Source organism: Mustela nivalis, assembly GCF_964662115.1.
Source record: "Mustela nivalis genome assembly, chromosome: 9".
In the NCBI taxonomy this organism is placed as follows: domain Eukaryota; kingdom Metazoa; phylum Chordata; class Mammalia; order Carnivora; family Mustelidae; genus Mustela; species Mustela nivalis.
This window is the reverse complement of record NC_139028.1, coordinates 15,157,114-15,173,197: the sequence shown is the minus strand read 5'-3', so window position 1 is coordinate 15,173,197 and position 16,084 is coordinate 15,157,114. Positions and strand designations below refer to the sequence as shown.

Below are 16,084 nucleotides of genomic sequence, written 5' to 3'. Positions count from 1 at the left end.
GAACATTCATGTATAAGTCTTTGTATGGACCTTTGCTTTCATATCTTTTGGGTAAACACTTAGAGGTTGAATGGCTGGGTCCTATTTTAGCCGTAAATTTAACTTTTTAAGAAACTACCCAGTTGTTTTCCAAAGTGGTTTTACATGCTTACCAACAGTGTATAAGAGTCCAATTTCTCCACATCTTCACCCACACTTATTATCTTTTTGATTCTAGCCATCTTAGAGGGAATAATATGGTATTTCACTGTGGCTTTGATTTGCATTTTCCTAATGACTCGTGATGTTGAGCATCTTTTTATGTGCTTATCGTCCATGTGTTATGTTTAGTGAAGTTCCTATTCAAATATTTTGCCCAAATTTAGTTGGATTATTAGTTTTTATATTATTGAGTTTTGAGAGTTATTTATGTATTCTGATTCAAGTTCTTTATCATATACATGGTTTACAAATGTTTTCTCCCATTACGTGGCTGCTCATTTTATTCTTTTAACAGTGTTTTTCAAGGAGCAGAGTTCTCAATTTTGATGAAATCCAATTCATCATTTTTTTCCTGTAATTTTACTTCATTATAGTTTATTTGAATATAAATTTAAGTTGCCACACGTGTCTATTGGATACTATACTAGACAGTACAGGTTGAGAGAAAGAGACAAAAGCAATAATAACAAGGATTAATAAATGGTGATAACTATTATTAAAAAAACAAACATGGAGATGGAGTTAGGCCACTCTGGCATTAAGGTTTCAGGGAAGGCCTCTTCTAAGTGAGGCTTTTACTCTTTTATGAGTGAAAACAAGATGCTATAAAAAGATTTCAAGAAGTAGGAACAATTATTCAAAGATCCTGTGGTAAGAGAGAACATGATATGTTGGAGGAGCCAGTGCGTAGAGGCTGTCTAAGAAGCTATTCTCTTTATTTTGTAGCCACATTTAGTATTTTAACCTGAAACAGAATCACCTACCTGGTTCATCCACATTTATTCGCTAGTCAGATGATTTGATTATTTCTAGAAATCAGGATTTTCTGTCACTTAGGCTCTTCAGAATAATATACAATAGGTTTATATAGTAATTTCTAAAAATGTGGTTCTAAAAGATAATAGGAGCATATAGATAATGCTTCTGGGTGATGCTGGAGAGAATTCTGGATTAATCCTTCTGGTTAATGCATCCTTGAGGATATCCACATTTGGATAGAAGAATTTTTATAAAATGAAATGGAAGCACATATTATAGTAATTTCGATTAGGGATCATTTGTGTCATACTCAAGCACTCTGACCCTTTGGTCTCCATACTAGTTGAAAACTTCTTGAATAAGATGGTTGTTGGGGTAGGGAAGAAAGACTTACAGGCACAGAAATGGGATTTTAAAATAGCTCCAACATTAAAATGTAGCAGCTGTTGTTGAACACTTCATTCTGTCTTGTCTTTCTGCATTCTCTGGGTCCAAATCTGTTTATAGCAGCTCATGGTAGATCACCCCCAAGAGTCAACTTTGGCCACATCTTGTGTGTCTTATGCTGGGGTTTGAATGAAACATCTTGGTGAGTAAGCTTTAGTTTTACTCTAGAATACTGGGAAAATATTATGCCTGTGGATAAACCAATATTTTCCTGGATTCTTTCCTTGTGTTATTCACAAAGTGAATTGATAAAATCAGGTACATTATTTGTTTTGTCTCAGAGGAGTCTGAAATTACCAAAATCTGAATTAGATTCATCAGAAATCTCCTCTGTTATCACTGGTGTGATCCCCAAACTTGTGAGTGTACTTTGTTTCTTTGTCTGTAAAATGGTGGTGATAATCCATATCTTGTATAATTCACAAGTTGTTTCTTATGGGTCAGAAGAACAAAGTATATTCTGCACTCATAGGTACAGAAGCCAATTAGTTATCTTTTACCAGGTGAAAGGAGGTGTAAAGCAGTAAAGAGTTTTATTTCTTTGAATTTGATAAGAGAACATTTACATGCAAATGAATGGATGCTGTCTGTCTCATTCAGCTCAGGCTGCCATAACAGAATGCCCTAAATTGGATGGTTTAAACATCAGACATTGATGTCTTACAGTTCTGGAGGCTGTGGATTCCTATGATCGGGGCTGCCAGCCAGTTCAGTTTCTGCTTGAGGGCTCACTTGGCTTGTGGTTGGTGTCTTCTTTCTGTGTCTCTATGGGAGTCGGAGGAGAAGCAGGAAAAGGAGAAGAGAGGGAGAGAGGTAGAGAGGTAGAGATGGAGCTAGATACTTCTGTTCTCTTATAAAGGCACTAATCTCATCATAGGGGCCTCACTCTCATGACCTCATGCAAACCTAAATCACCTCCCAAAGACCCCCACCTCCTAATACCATGCATTGGAAATTAGACCTTCAGCATATGAATTTGGGGGGCATAGACATCAGTCCATAATACTGTGCTTCAAAGTAGTCATCCTTGAAGGTAATAAATACCAAATAAGATAGAAACTTGAACAGAAAAATAAGAATTCAATGTTTATAATTTACAGGATAATAAAAATAAATTTTAAAACCTCTTTAAGTGAATACCTAACTATATATAATATACATCAGTTATATGAGGTAAGTATTATTAAGTTATTTCTACAGAAAAGGGACTGAGCCCTGTGAAGGCCACATGTAATAAACAGTAAAGCTAGAATTTTGACCAGATCTTCCAACTCTATTTCTTTTTCTAACTAGATTATAGATGCTTTGTTACTATTTATAACATAAGGTATAATAGAGAGTAGGATTGAATTCCATATAACCAGCTGAGAAAAGCACATTTGAGAGGTTTTTCTCCTGAGAGGTAATTTTCTTCTTTGGAGAGCAGAATCTCTACTTTCTCCATCTACCATTGAATGATAGGTTCACAGCTGCCATTAGGTAAATTTTAGGTAACTGCCTTAGTCAGGGTTCTTCAGAGAAACAGATCAATGACAGTCCTGTGATCTGTCATCTGTAAGTTGAAGACCCAGGAAAGCTGGTCATTCAGTTCACCCCCAGCTTTTCCTGAGGAAAGATGAGATGAGATGTCCCAGCTCAACAGTGAGGCAGGAAAAAAGGGGCAAATTTCTCCTTCCTCCACTCTGTTCTGTGAAGGCCCTCAAGAGATTGACTGATGCCTACCCGCTTTGGGGAGGACCATCTGCCTTATTAAATCCAGTGATATAAATGGTAATGTCATCCAGAAATACCTCACAGACACACCTAGAAATGTTTAATCTGGGCACCTGTGGACAGCCATGTTGATCAATAAAATTAATCATCACAGTAAATATTAACTAATAGTGACAATAAATGACACAATAATTGGTCTGATTACCTTGGAAATGTGTGACTTTTATGCCTTAGTATCTGTCATTTTCAGAACTTTTATATAAGGCACTCATCATACTTCTGGAGTTCCTTAGCGAGGTCTGCTTTCCAGGCTGATATGTCAGAAAGGCTGCTGTCAGAAAGCTCAGCATCTTCTACAAACTTACAGAATTGTATTTCAAAGTTACATGTGGGTGCATTGAATTCTGTGCTCTCTGGACAGTCACATGTTTGGCACACCCCATTGAAACTCTCTCAATTCAGAAAACATTTTATGTCATGAATCCTGAGTGTAGGGAAAAACTCTTGTTTCCATAGTTATTTTTACTTACAATGTGAACACAACAGTGCGTCTTAACATGGCAAAAGAAAAATTAATTTATGACTCTAACATTCATGTGTTAGAATAATTTTTTTAATCTTATTTATTTGACAGAGAGATACACTGAGAGAGGGAACATAAGCAGGGGGAGTGAGAGAAGGAGAAGCAGGCTTTCCGTGGAGCAGGGAGCCCAATGTGGGGCTCCATCCTAGGACCCTGGGATCATGACCAGAGCTGAAGGCAAACGCTTAACAACTGAGCCACCAGGAACCCCTAAATTGTATTTTTTATAAAACAAAACTTAAGGACAACCTTATTTTTACACATTTGTATAAAAATTAATTATCAATTTAAAGTAAAATAGTTAAAATAGAGAACTGCAACTTAGAGACTGAAAATTCACAAGTCACAGATACTAAATAGTGCACTTGTTGCTCTTGGTTCCAAGTGAAGATGTCTGTGAAACAATCTGTCTCTCTGATTTCGCCATTGTCCCAGGTTATGACTCAAGGAAAGGTCTGCAGGACAAAAGGTGGACCATATTCAGAAGGCAGTTCCTGCCTCCCCTCCCCCACAGTGTTCCGTAGACTGGGAGAGGTGACACAGCTTGATGGCACCTACAGTAAAGGAGACTTCAGTAACTGAGGTGTCTGAATCTTTTCAAAGTTCTTATCTTGCCATCCAGGACTTGTGGCTGTTCTTTTCAAAGTAAAGACATCTTTAGAACAACTCAACAAAAATATGTGATTATAAAGCTTGCCTTCCTAGAAGGTATTAGAAGCTGAAAATATACTAGATTTCAATTTAAATGGCCACTAATAAGGTCTGTAAACTAAAATATTACAGAAATAAATGGATATATAACTAACACAAAGTTTATGTATGTCTATGTATACGCACTTACACGTACATACACTTGTATACACAGTGCTTGAAGAAATGTATGTGTATTTTGTTACTGTGATTCATTGGAGTTTCATGACTAGTACCTCTCTCATCCCCAGAGCATTTGGCAAAAACCTCTGTTATGGACTGAATGTGCCCTCTCTGCAAACTCATGCTGAAGTCCTGATGCCCTGGGTTAGATGAGGTCATGAGGGCAGAATCCCCATGGTCAGATTAGTGCCCTTAAAAGAGACCAGAGAGCATACTTGCTCTTCTGTCTCTATCCCCCATGTGAGGAGGATACAGCTGGCAGGCAGCTGGCTACAGATGCGAAAGAGGGTCTCACCAAGAACTGAATCTGCTGCCACCTTAACTTTGGACTTGCCAGCCTCCAAAACTGTGAATACCAGGTGTCTAGATGTCTGTGGTTTGGTTTGCACAGTCTGTTTCTTATGGTAGCCGGGGCGCACTACCTCTGAAAGACAGTTTCATCGAGGGGAAAGCTTGCTGTCCCACTTGGTATCCTAAATGTCGGAGATCTCAGGGCCTGTGCGCACAGAGCCCGCAGGCTAGATGCTCAGTTTGGTACTGGCAACGGCAGCCATTTCTGAAGCAGCTTTGGATGGGGGTGAGGGTTAGCCTTTGTTTACTTACAGAGAATTTAGCTTCAGTGTGGGAGGCTTGAAAGGGAGCAGAGGAAACTGCCTTCTGTCAGCCACCAATAACGGGGCTTGCAGGCAACACAGCCCAGTTTATTTTATAATTTTGTTTCAGTCTGAATTTCTTTATCTAGGACAAGTTTAGATTAGGAACATCCGACCAACAGCAGAAACAGTCCTATCAGCACTGTGTGTTGGTGGCGTGCTGAGCAGCCTTGACCTCTTTTTGACAGACAGCTGTCACATGGCACAACTGAAAGGTAAAACCTATTTCTGGATGTTTGGTCACTTGTGTGCGGACTCTGAAAATGGAACTCGTGTGTGCCCACATCAGCTCACATTTCAAAGATGTGGAAAACCCAGCTGCTCTGTGGCCTTTTGCTTTCCTTGTGTACCTGGATCCTAATTTATACCTAGGAGAGAATCTGTATTTCCTCTTCTACCCCTACATTGACCCTCTGAAACCTCAGTTTTGGCAGTAGTCTTTGCTAGGTTGGACTACATCTGAATCGGGATAGATGTGGGCCTGTTTTGCATTCCCATTTCATACATTGGTTTTTACCCTTATGGCTCCTGAGTTTGATGATCATACCCTTCCCCTCTGCATGAGGAAGGCGAGAGGGTGCTGCAAGGCAGAGCTTCCCAACCATTAGAGATGTCTCTGCTACAGTCACCCCCTCAGCTGCTAGGCAGGTAGGCAGCTACCAGGGCAGCCAGAGAGCCTCTGTTTAGCAGAGTGTGCCATGGATGTGTAAATCCCATCGCCTTGTCTAGGCCATGATGAGAGTAATGTTATGAAGCCCCACCTTGTAAGGGATAATTAGAGACAGGGCGTTGGTGATTGTCCCTGTCTACTCCAGGGTGCTGCTGAAAAGGAATCGTGACCAGACATTGAAACTGGGCACTTTGCCAAAGAAGGAAGTCCAGCCAACTTCAAGGCCCACAGTGATACTCCAGAAGCCTGCGCAGGTCAGGTGGAGACAGAGGAACAAAGCATAACGTATAAGGGCAAGTCTGCTCTCCTCGTGTTTGTTTGTGGTCCGTACTTATGCGTTCCAGAGCCTCACTCCATATGTCACACTACTGTGGTGTTTTCCACATAATCTTACTCTGTTCTTTGAGCTAGGTCGGATGGCTTTGTCATCTCACAGAGAGGGTTCAGAAGTGAAGTGCTAGAACCAGGGTGCAGAATTTAGGTCCAGGGCCTCCTAGCCCAGTGCCCGTTCTCCTATGTTACATAGATTCTTGTGTTTATTGTTTTATTTCAAAACGGTTATCTTCTAGAAGAAAGACAAAAGTAAAAATATTTCTTTCTTAATCTCAGAAAAGAATTTATATCCTTCTAGTACAGTCTGGTGTGATGACATTTGGGTTAATGAAATGCCCAAATTGATTCTGGATGGGACGATTGTGAGGAAATAGAAGATCAGACATATCCCAGACCAAAGTGACAGTAGTGAGAAGCTTCAGCTCACCCGGTGGCTGAAACTTGGTTGTGACAATAGGGTGCAGAAGGAAGGTGCAAGGCTAAAACTAATTTTCTTGTTTCCTTGCAGAGCCAGTGTCCCTGAAGTATGTCTCCACAAATTAAATACTGCAGATGTTTCAGGAAGACAAGAAAGAAACAGCTTATTGCTTACAAAATTGTATAGACTAGCCACAAAAGGATTAACGGTTAAATTTGAATAAGCTAATTTGTAAATTTGATTAATTTTTTTTCTAGCCTTGAAACTTGAATTCTATAAAAGCTTTCCTCAAAAAACTCATTTTAATGCTATTCTAATTTTAAATGTTTGGAAGTGACTTCAGTACAGTTTATTTAAATTCAGCTGAAATGCTTAGATGTTTTTCTTCATGAAGTGATTGTAACAGAAGAAAGTATGAAAAATTGCAGTGCACCTGACTTAAATCTTTTATGCTTTTCCTTTCATTTGATAGGCACTCATTTCCTATAATCTCTTAAAATTAGGAATGACCAGATACAGAGAGATTCAGAGGTTCCAAAAATAGTACTGTATCTCTTGGGTAATATGAAGTTAATTTCTAATGAGAGACTACCTACAGGTTGTTATGTAAACAGTGTTTTCTGAGTTGAAAATACAAGACAAAAAATATTTTTCTTCAGTTACCTGTCTACAGTTTCGTTTTCCTACATAGGCACACTCGTATCACCACCTTAAACTCTCAGATATGAGCAGTTTTAATTCACTGACTTAATCCACTACTACTGAAAATTTACTGTGTGAAAATGGTGAGTCTAGGACACAGGCGAGGATTGATGGGGATATTACCCAGACCTCTGAGGAATTCAAATGGGGAGCCACACACACATTCATACAAAAACATCATTGACAAAAAGCAAATAATTTTCATTTACTTGTATTGTACCATGATGATTATTATACACATAAAGAAAATTATGACTCTTGGCTATGAGCCAGTTTGCTGGGATGGAACCCAGTGGTTTTGTAGTTTGGTATTTAGCTCTTTATTTTTCTTTTTCACAGCTTTACTGAGATATAATTCACATGGCATGGTATATTCAGAGACTTGTGCATCTGTTGTCACAGTCAATTTCAGAATATTTTCATTACCCAAAAAGAAATGCCACACCCCTTCATTATCATGTCCCAGTCACCTTATCACCCCAAACTCTGGGCAAACACTAATCTGCTTTAAGTTTCTGTAGACTTGTTCACTCTGAATGTTTTATGTAAATGGGACCATAATAACATGCAGTCCTTTGGGACTGACTTCTTTTAATAAGCACAATGTTTTCAAGATTCATCAGTGTTGTTACACATGTCAGTGTGTCTTTTATGGCCAAGTAATTCTCCATTGTCTGGATATACCACAATGTGTTTGTTCATTCATCAGTTGATGGACATTGGGCTTGTTTTCTACTTTTTAACTCTTATAAATCATGCTGCTGTGAACATTCACGTGCATGTTTTTCTCTGGACATGTGTTCATTTTTCTTGTTTATGTACCTGGGAGGGAATGTAGGATCCTATGTAACTCTGTGTTTAGTAATTTGCAGAACTTCTGAACTAGGTCCCAAAGTGACAGCACCATTCGACATTCCCACTAGCAGTTTATGAGAGTTGAGTCAATCTGCGTCTTTGCTGGCACTTCCTGTGTCTTTTTTATTATCGTCATCCTGATGAGTATAAAGTCACATTTCCTGGTTGTGGTTTGCATTTCCCTGATGGCTAATGATCTTCTCTTGTGCCTATTGGCCACCTGTATGTCTTCTTTAGAGAACTGTCCATTCAGAGCCTTTGCCCATTTAAAATCTGGCTTATTTATCTTTATTTAATTGCGACAATTCAACAGTAATTCTTTCTGTACAAATATTTTATCAGATCGATGATTTACAGGAATTTTCTTCTATTCTGTGGGTTTTCTTTTTACTTTCCTAATAGCACCCTTTGAAGCATAGAAGTTTTTAATCTTGACTGAGTCCAATTTATATGTTTTTCTTTTTTTTTTTTTAAAGATTTTATTTATTTATTTGTCAAAGAGAGAGTGAGTGAGACCGAGCACAGGCAGACAGAGTGGAAGGCAGAGTCAGAGGGAGAAGCAGGCTCCCTGCGGAGCAAGGAGCCTGATGTGGGACTCGATCCCAGGACGCTGGGATCATGACCTGAGCTGAAGGCAGCTGCTTAACCAACTGAGCCACCCAGGCGTCCCCAATTTATATGTTTTTCTTTTGTTGCTTGTGCTTTTGGTGTCATATCTAAGAAACCACTGCCTACTCCAAGGTCACAAATGGTCTGCCTGTGGTTTTTTTTTCTAATTTTTTTTAAATTTCAGATCTTGCTTTTAAATCTTTGATTCATGTTGAGTTAATTTTTATATATGGTATGAGATAGGAGTACAACTTCATTCTTTTGCATGTTGATATACAGGTGTCCCTGCACCATTTGTTGGCAGGTAATTAACTTTAATCGTCAAATGTTTACCTGTAGTTCAAAGTGGTAAATGAGCACTATGTTAGAAGACGTAGTCTGCAGTATACAAGGATGACTCTTCCCCATCCAGTTCCATAGCAATGCTTACATTTCCTTAATAACAGCATTCCAGTGGAGCCCCTGAAAGGTTTGTATGGGGACAGTGATACAGATATGGAGGATAGTGGATTTTAAAATTCACATACACCTTCACTTACTGAGTATATAGTTTGTACCGGGCATCGTACTAGGCTTTGGGAATACAAAGAGATGCTTACTATAGAGCAGAATTCCAGTAAATAACTGTTAAAGGACTGGAGAAAGTTGGAAAGAAGTTACAGTCCCTGCTCTTCAGAAATGAGCAGATAGATAAATAATATAATATGAAATGCTATAACTGAGCCATAATATGCGAAGCAAGTTTGGAACACAGGGAATTGAACATATAATGAATATAACTGATTAAAGAAGAGTCAAAGTGGAAAGCAACTTGGGAATTAGCTGGTAATATTCCAGCAATTTTGCCATTATTGAAATATTTTTTAAAAATTAATTACAGGCATTCGGTTCTCATTTTCAATTATGACCTCTGTTTTACTTCTTGGCAGAATAGGACTTTGCCTTTATTACTGAATGTAACTACAGAAGAGACAGCTTAGAAAATCCAAGATCTAATGACTTTCTTCTGTTCATCTTATACTTCCCTAATAAACTAACCTGTGTTAGTAAAAACACAGCCATTTTAAAAATGTAATCACATTTATTCCCTTTTACAACTTCTTCCAGGGTCCTCTTTATCTTTCCCAATTGGAAATGGAGGGGTGAATAAATGCTACTTCATGTTTGTTTTTAGCTCATATAAAATTCTTGTTTAGTTTTTTGGGCCCTTGAAGACTAGGTAAGTGGTGCAATATCAAGAAAATCATTACCTAAAGTTTAATGCAATTAATTATCTAACCTATTATGTAGTTTGTCAATTTAGGAAAAAATAGATTACTAGGGCACCTGGGTGGCTCAGTTAAGCATTGCATTCTTGATTGGCTCAGGTCATGGTCTCAGGGTTGTGTGATCGAGCCCTGCATCGGGTTCCGCACTAAGCATGGAGCCTGCTTGAGGTTCTCTCTCTCCCTTTCCCTTTGCCCCTCTCCCTTTTCTTCCTCCTCTTTCCCTCTCTTAAAAAAAAAAAAAGAAAAAGAAAAAAGAAGAAGAAAAATAGATGACCTCTTTAAAAATATTCAATTCTAGAATGGCATCTAGTATTTGTGGGGTCATCTAGCTGTGAACATCAAGTATGTCAAGTATGTGGGCATTCTGAAAATTCATACTGTACGTTGTGATTTTTAAGCTAACAACAACAACAACAACAAAAAAACACTGTTTTAAACCTAGCCTCTGTTCCCTGTGAGGCAAAGAATCATAGTTTTTACTGTCATTGAACAACTGAAATGTGTTGGTGCTAGTATAGGCATAGCCTCAACCTGCCCTGACAAGCTTACATGGTAATCTATTTGTAGAGGAATCAATAGTCTCTTTCTATTTTCAGGTATTGTATTTCACATAGTTGTTATAAACAAAAATGAAAATCCAAGTCTTTATTGCCTGAGAACAGATTCTTTGATAGATTCGTGAATTTGTTTTGAACTCACCATTGCCCCTTTGTTTTGCTATGCTTTTGAACAAAAGAAAGAGTTCTGAATAATTTTAATGAATTGACACCTAAATCTGTTATTAAGCTCCTATTATATTGCCCATGCTTAATACTTCTATTTCTTTTTCTTTTCTTTTCTTTCTTTCTTTTTTTTTTTTTGAGAGAGAGAGAGACAAAAAGCACTGGGGGGAGGAGTGGAAGCAGGGGTAGAGGCAGAGACAGAATCTTAAGCCGGCTCCACACCCGGTAGGGAGCCCAGCACAGGGCTTGATCTCACCACCCTGAGATCATGACCTGAGCTGAAATCAAGAGTCTGAAGCTTAACCACCAAACCACCCAGGTGCTGCTATGACTTCTAATTACTTACAAGAAGAATGAATCCTGTGAATATTAAATTGGCACATATAATGTTTATTTTTTTGCATATCTAGGGTAAATCTTTGGTGGACATTTAACATGAGACTATCAGAAATAGAAGGGATGTAAGAGACTGTGCAGTCCAAATTTTCTAATTTTCTAGATTAGAAAATGAAAGTCCAGAGAAGTGACTGAACTGCATTGGGTTGCATATCTCAATAGTGGTGAGACTTACTACAAAGAGTAGGATCTCAAATAAAAATAACATTCTTCCAGTTGTTTGATTACATTCTGTTGCCCGTGAATCCTCTAGATGAGGTAGATGCACTCTACATTTGACTCCTCGTACGTCTGATAATTTTGTAACTAAGGAAACATGGTCTAATTAATGTGGATATGGACCCCTGCATTAGGTGTCCATGAGAAGCTCCTATTTTAAAATCACTTTTACAGAAGAAGATTGGTCACCCTTATTTGATCATTCATTCTCATGTTTAACAGCCAAGGCTCTCAGGAAGATTTCTTTATGTCAAAGGTTTCAACCCATGAATCCCTAAGGAATCCATGTTATGCAGGTCTCTGAACCCCTTGGAATTATGTGTGCAATGTAATTCACAGCTTTTTAAGATTTTTCAGAGAACCACTACCCAAGATCAATGTGGTTTCTCAGTCTACATTTTAGCAACAATTCTTTTTGTGTTCTCTTCCTTGGAAGACACTTTCTATCATCCATATTATGACCTGGCATTAATTTGAAGATTATTTCTCCTTCCAAATGAAGAACTTCAGATCATACTAACTTTTCTCACAGACTCTTCTTTCCCCAACACTTTCAACCCTATTTTGAACATTTCTTTTGAACATTTCTAAATTCTTTGCAAACCTGAAAGGCGAGGAGTGCAGAATTGGAAATCCTGTATGAATGAAGCTTCAGTGAGGTGCTTGGTATCAGAGGGTTAGAGGCCACAGAAGCAAGGCTGCTGAGATAGATCCAGGAATGTGGTTCCACTAAGGTAGACTAGGCACACCCTAGTCTAGCTCAAAATGGAGGATAAGGAGCCCGGTAAGACTTAAAGGATTCAGCACCTTTCAAAGTTCAAAGCATAGTAAATAGATGCTGAAAAAAGGGAGTTCAAAGGATTGGAGGTAGGAATCTAGCCCAGATCCAAAAGTGAAACAGAATCCTCCGAATATGTCCCTGTGAACAAATCGCCATCCTTCTGAGGAAAATCAGTCTTTCACTGTTGAGACTCTTCACATGGGGACAGGCCACTGGACCTTGCAGTGCAAGACTTGTCTCCCAGATTTTCCTTCCTCCCCCTGCCCCCTCTGCAGTCACTCACACTAGCCTCAGAATGGTGGATCAGGAGAGTTATGTTCCCGAGAGATGTGAGTAATGGCAGCAGTGGCAAGGAGCTGGCAATCTGTAATATAGAACGTAGATTACCAAAATCACAGACTTTTCTGGGAATCTGATTAAAACTATGGGATTTCTCTCCAGAAAGAAGGCATAAGGACCCATCGTGTAAACAAGAAAGGTATACAATTTAACCTTCCCTAAAACTTATTCCTGGTGAATTATTCCTGTTTGAGAAGTATGGTATTGTCTATTTCCCACCCATTTACTTCCTATCTTTTATTCATGGTTTATGTAATTGTGTCCATTGCTCTCTGAGCGATACTAAGGAGGTTTGAGCATATAGTTTCCACATGTGAGCCTAAAGATTAAGGTGGGGACAGCAACACTGAGGCAGGACGGTAACTGTGGAAAGATCCTGAGGACATGGTGAATCGGGGGGATAGGAATTGTACCAAAGAAGTCCAGTATCCCTTTCTCACTAGATGATTATTCCCCTGTTCCTGTGCTAGGATCTAGGTTTGATTTTACTAGAAATAGTCCCTTTATGAATAATGTAATGAGGTATACTGATCCTGAACCAGTTAGTTTTCTGTGCCTCCTCCTAAAGCAGCACCCAGTTCCCCGGATGGCTGGCCTAGGCCCTCCGGCGGCAGGGGAGGCAGGGGAGACCTCTGGCCAGGATTAGGTGAGAGAATAGAGCAGGAAGGACGGCCACAGCCTGGACATCACTCCTGCCCGTTAAGGAGCAAATTGCTGGTTTCACTCATTAGTTTCCAGCGGCAGGCCCACTGACTCTGTCTAGAATTGTTAAATATGTAAGACTGAATGTAGAGAGTGATTATCTGGATCATCTGAGTTGAATAATTCTCCATTTACCAAAAATTATATAAATACTGTCTGAAACAAAGTTCTTGAATTATAGTTAAGCCTATGTTTATATACCACTAAGAATAAGGAAACAAAAATGGTCTTTTTGTCTTTTTTTTTTTTAAGTTACAGCCAAAAAAAAAATCTGTTTGAAAGATGGGATCCCTAAATGTGTAAATATTTAAGTGTATTAAATGTGTAAGAATCTAGTTTCTTTTGCTGTAATGGTTTTATTTTTTTCCTTTTTCTCCCTTTACTTGATCTCTTCAAATCCTGACTTTCCTTGAGGCCTAGTTTGGGGCCTGTCCTGCCTATGAAAAAGAGACAATAGAGCTACTCAGATGGCATTTTGGAGTATAAATGAGATTGTCCAGTCCTGCCTCTGGCAGAGGGGCTGGAACATAGTAAGCAATTTATCTATTAGCTACAGTTGATGCTAATAGGATGCTAATGGCTACTTTTCCCAAATACTCTGATCAACATTTAACTTCCTCACTCTATGGCCATAAAAAATATTTAAAGCCTTACCACTTTCTGACACTTACTGTCCTAATTACAATTTTATGTTATCTCTACAGTGAGATTGCAGACTCTGAGAGGCAAGGGCAGGCAATACAAAATTTGCTGAATTGGTTTCAAAATTGGCACTTACTTGCTTTACAAGTCACATGGTCTTCATTTTGCTTATTTATTTTTTTTCTCAACAGAAAATGAAAACACTTGCAGAAAGGAGGAGGAGTGCCCCATCTCTTATCCTGGATAAAGCCCTACAAAAAAGGCCCAGTACCAAGTAAGTGAATAGCCTTGTTTTACACATTTGGTATGTGCTGTTGTTTTTTATATAAGGTTTTTTGTTTTTTATCAGCACCAAAATTCTCTGTTTAATAATAGAAGACACGACTTCTGTGCTGTTATTTGATAAAGTGTGTATTTTATGTGACTCATAAAACCTTTTAGAGCTGGTCTATATGATCAGTTGCTTTAAAACTAATTTAAAAATCTTCATCTCTTAGTACACAAATGTGCAGGCTCTGCATATTGTTGAAGTTTATTTATAGAAACAAGTAGCAATCAGAATACAAAAAGATGAGTTATTTTAACCACCCACATATCTTGATTATGCACAAACTTTAGCTCATTTTTTATCATAAGGTGATACTTGTGCCTGGGTATGAGGTAAAATTTTACCAATTTTAGGTATGAAGAAAGATAACCAAATTGAGATTATAAAAATGGAATGCTGACTTCCTATATGTGTTATTAAATTAATTAGTGAATTAACCGGTCGAATTTGAAGTAGAAAAACAGGCTAGCTTACTGTGGAAATGACCATTTCACCCATTAAGATTAAATACCATTTCAATAGACATTTTAAGCAAGTCTTTCATAATACGCAGAAATTGAATGAGTATTCAGTCATTAACTTATTTATTAATTTTTAAATGGCATTTTAACCAGGAGCAGTTTTTATGTTCAAAGGAATCCTGTGATTATTTTCCTCTAATCTGTAATCCTTTTATATAAAGTGAAATCTTTATCCCCTTTACTTAAAATGAGAGAATACCTAGTATTTCTATGAATGATGTGCTAATTTAACATAAAATCTGTATGAAGGCATGGCGGGTTTTTTTTCAGTGCCAAAAATAAATTACAGAACCAAATCCCAATCAGTGAAACTTCCAGAGTACTGTGGTCACTCTCTTAGTACTCAGCATGTTCTCAGACTCCGGCAGTTCCCCCACCTGTCCCTAGAAGATACATTAGGCATGGGTTGATCAGGAAATGTAAATTACTTTTAATAGAAGCCTAATCAAAATGTAATTGGGAAGATACTCTTCTTCCAAATAAATAATAATTTTCAGTGCCTATATAAATGACTTCTGGATTATTTGCATTAATTTATCTTTGCCTTAGTGTGGGAAAAAGATAATGGTAATATTTTTACAGTTTGACCTTGATTATCTAGAAAACTCAGGAGTAAGTATTTTTGGGGGGAGGCAGAGAGAGGAAGCAGAATTATTAGTACAACTGTATATATGGATATATTATACATATAAAAATAGCTTTATTACCTACTTTTGAAAACAGTTTTAGGTGTAATTTCTTATTGGAAGCTTCTAGGATAGAGGTGTCTTAGGCTTTTCAATTATAATATACAATATATAGTTTATAATCTGATATAAGTAACTGATATAAATATCAGAGAATCTTCAGCCCAAGATCAGGTCAGTAGTGGCCTGTAGTGGTCAGTAGTGGCCTACTTACTCCTAAGCTTGTGAGAATCTGTAATAGTATACATGTAGATACTTAGTTTGTGTTTGGAAGTTTGGAATTTTGTGGAGCATTTGAGTTTATCTCAGCAATTTAGTGGGGAGCATTTGAGTTTATCTCAGCAATTTAGTGGGCAATGGCCAGAGATGGTAGGCATCATGTAATGCACAGGTTATCATGCAAATCATAGAATTGTGGGGTACCTCTGTGGCTTTGAGGGTCCCATGCATGGCATGTTTGTGAAGGGAGCTGAACAACTTTATACTTATCTCTGCCTATAACTTTATTTTACATAAAAAGACAAGGTATGCTTTTGTTTTAATAAACACTAAATTTTCCAGAAATGCCACTACCTCACGTATCAAAAGATAATTGTACTTTATAATATTTTGGGACCATTTCAAAAAATCATTTGACTTCATTTTCCTGTACTTGTGTGTTATG

At 38.0% G+C, this 16,084-nt stretch overlaps 1 protein-coding gene across 4 annotated transcripts in view; it reads left to right on the top strand.

Moving 5' to 3' along the window:
- The window catches only part of ARHGAP20 (Rho GTPase activating protein 20), a 136,497-nt gene that overhangs the window by 5,446 nt on the left and 114,967 nt on the right, over positions 1 to 16,084 (top strand). For all 4 annotated transcript variants that reach the window (XM_082684283.1, XM_082684282.1, XM_082684285.1 and 1 more), the window contains one exon: positions 14,077 to 14,159. In XM_082684283.1, the coding sequence (XP_082540409.1) occupies positions 14,080 to 14,159 (80 nt within the window). In that variant the 5' untranslated portion in view covers positions 14,077 to 14,079. The remainder of the gene's footprint in view (positions 1 to 14,076; positions 14,160 to 16,084) is intronic.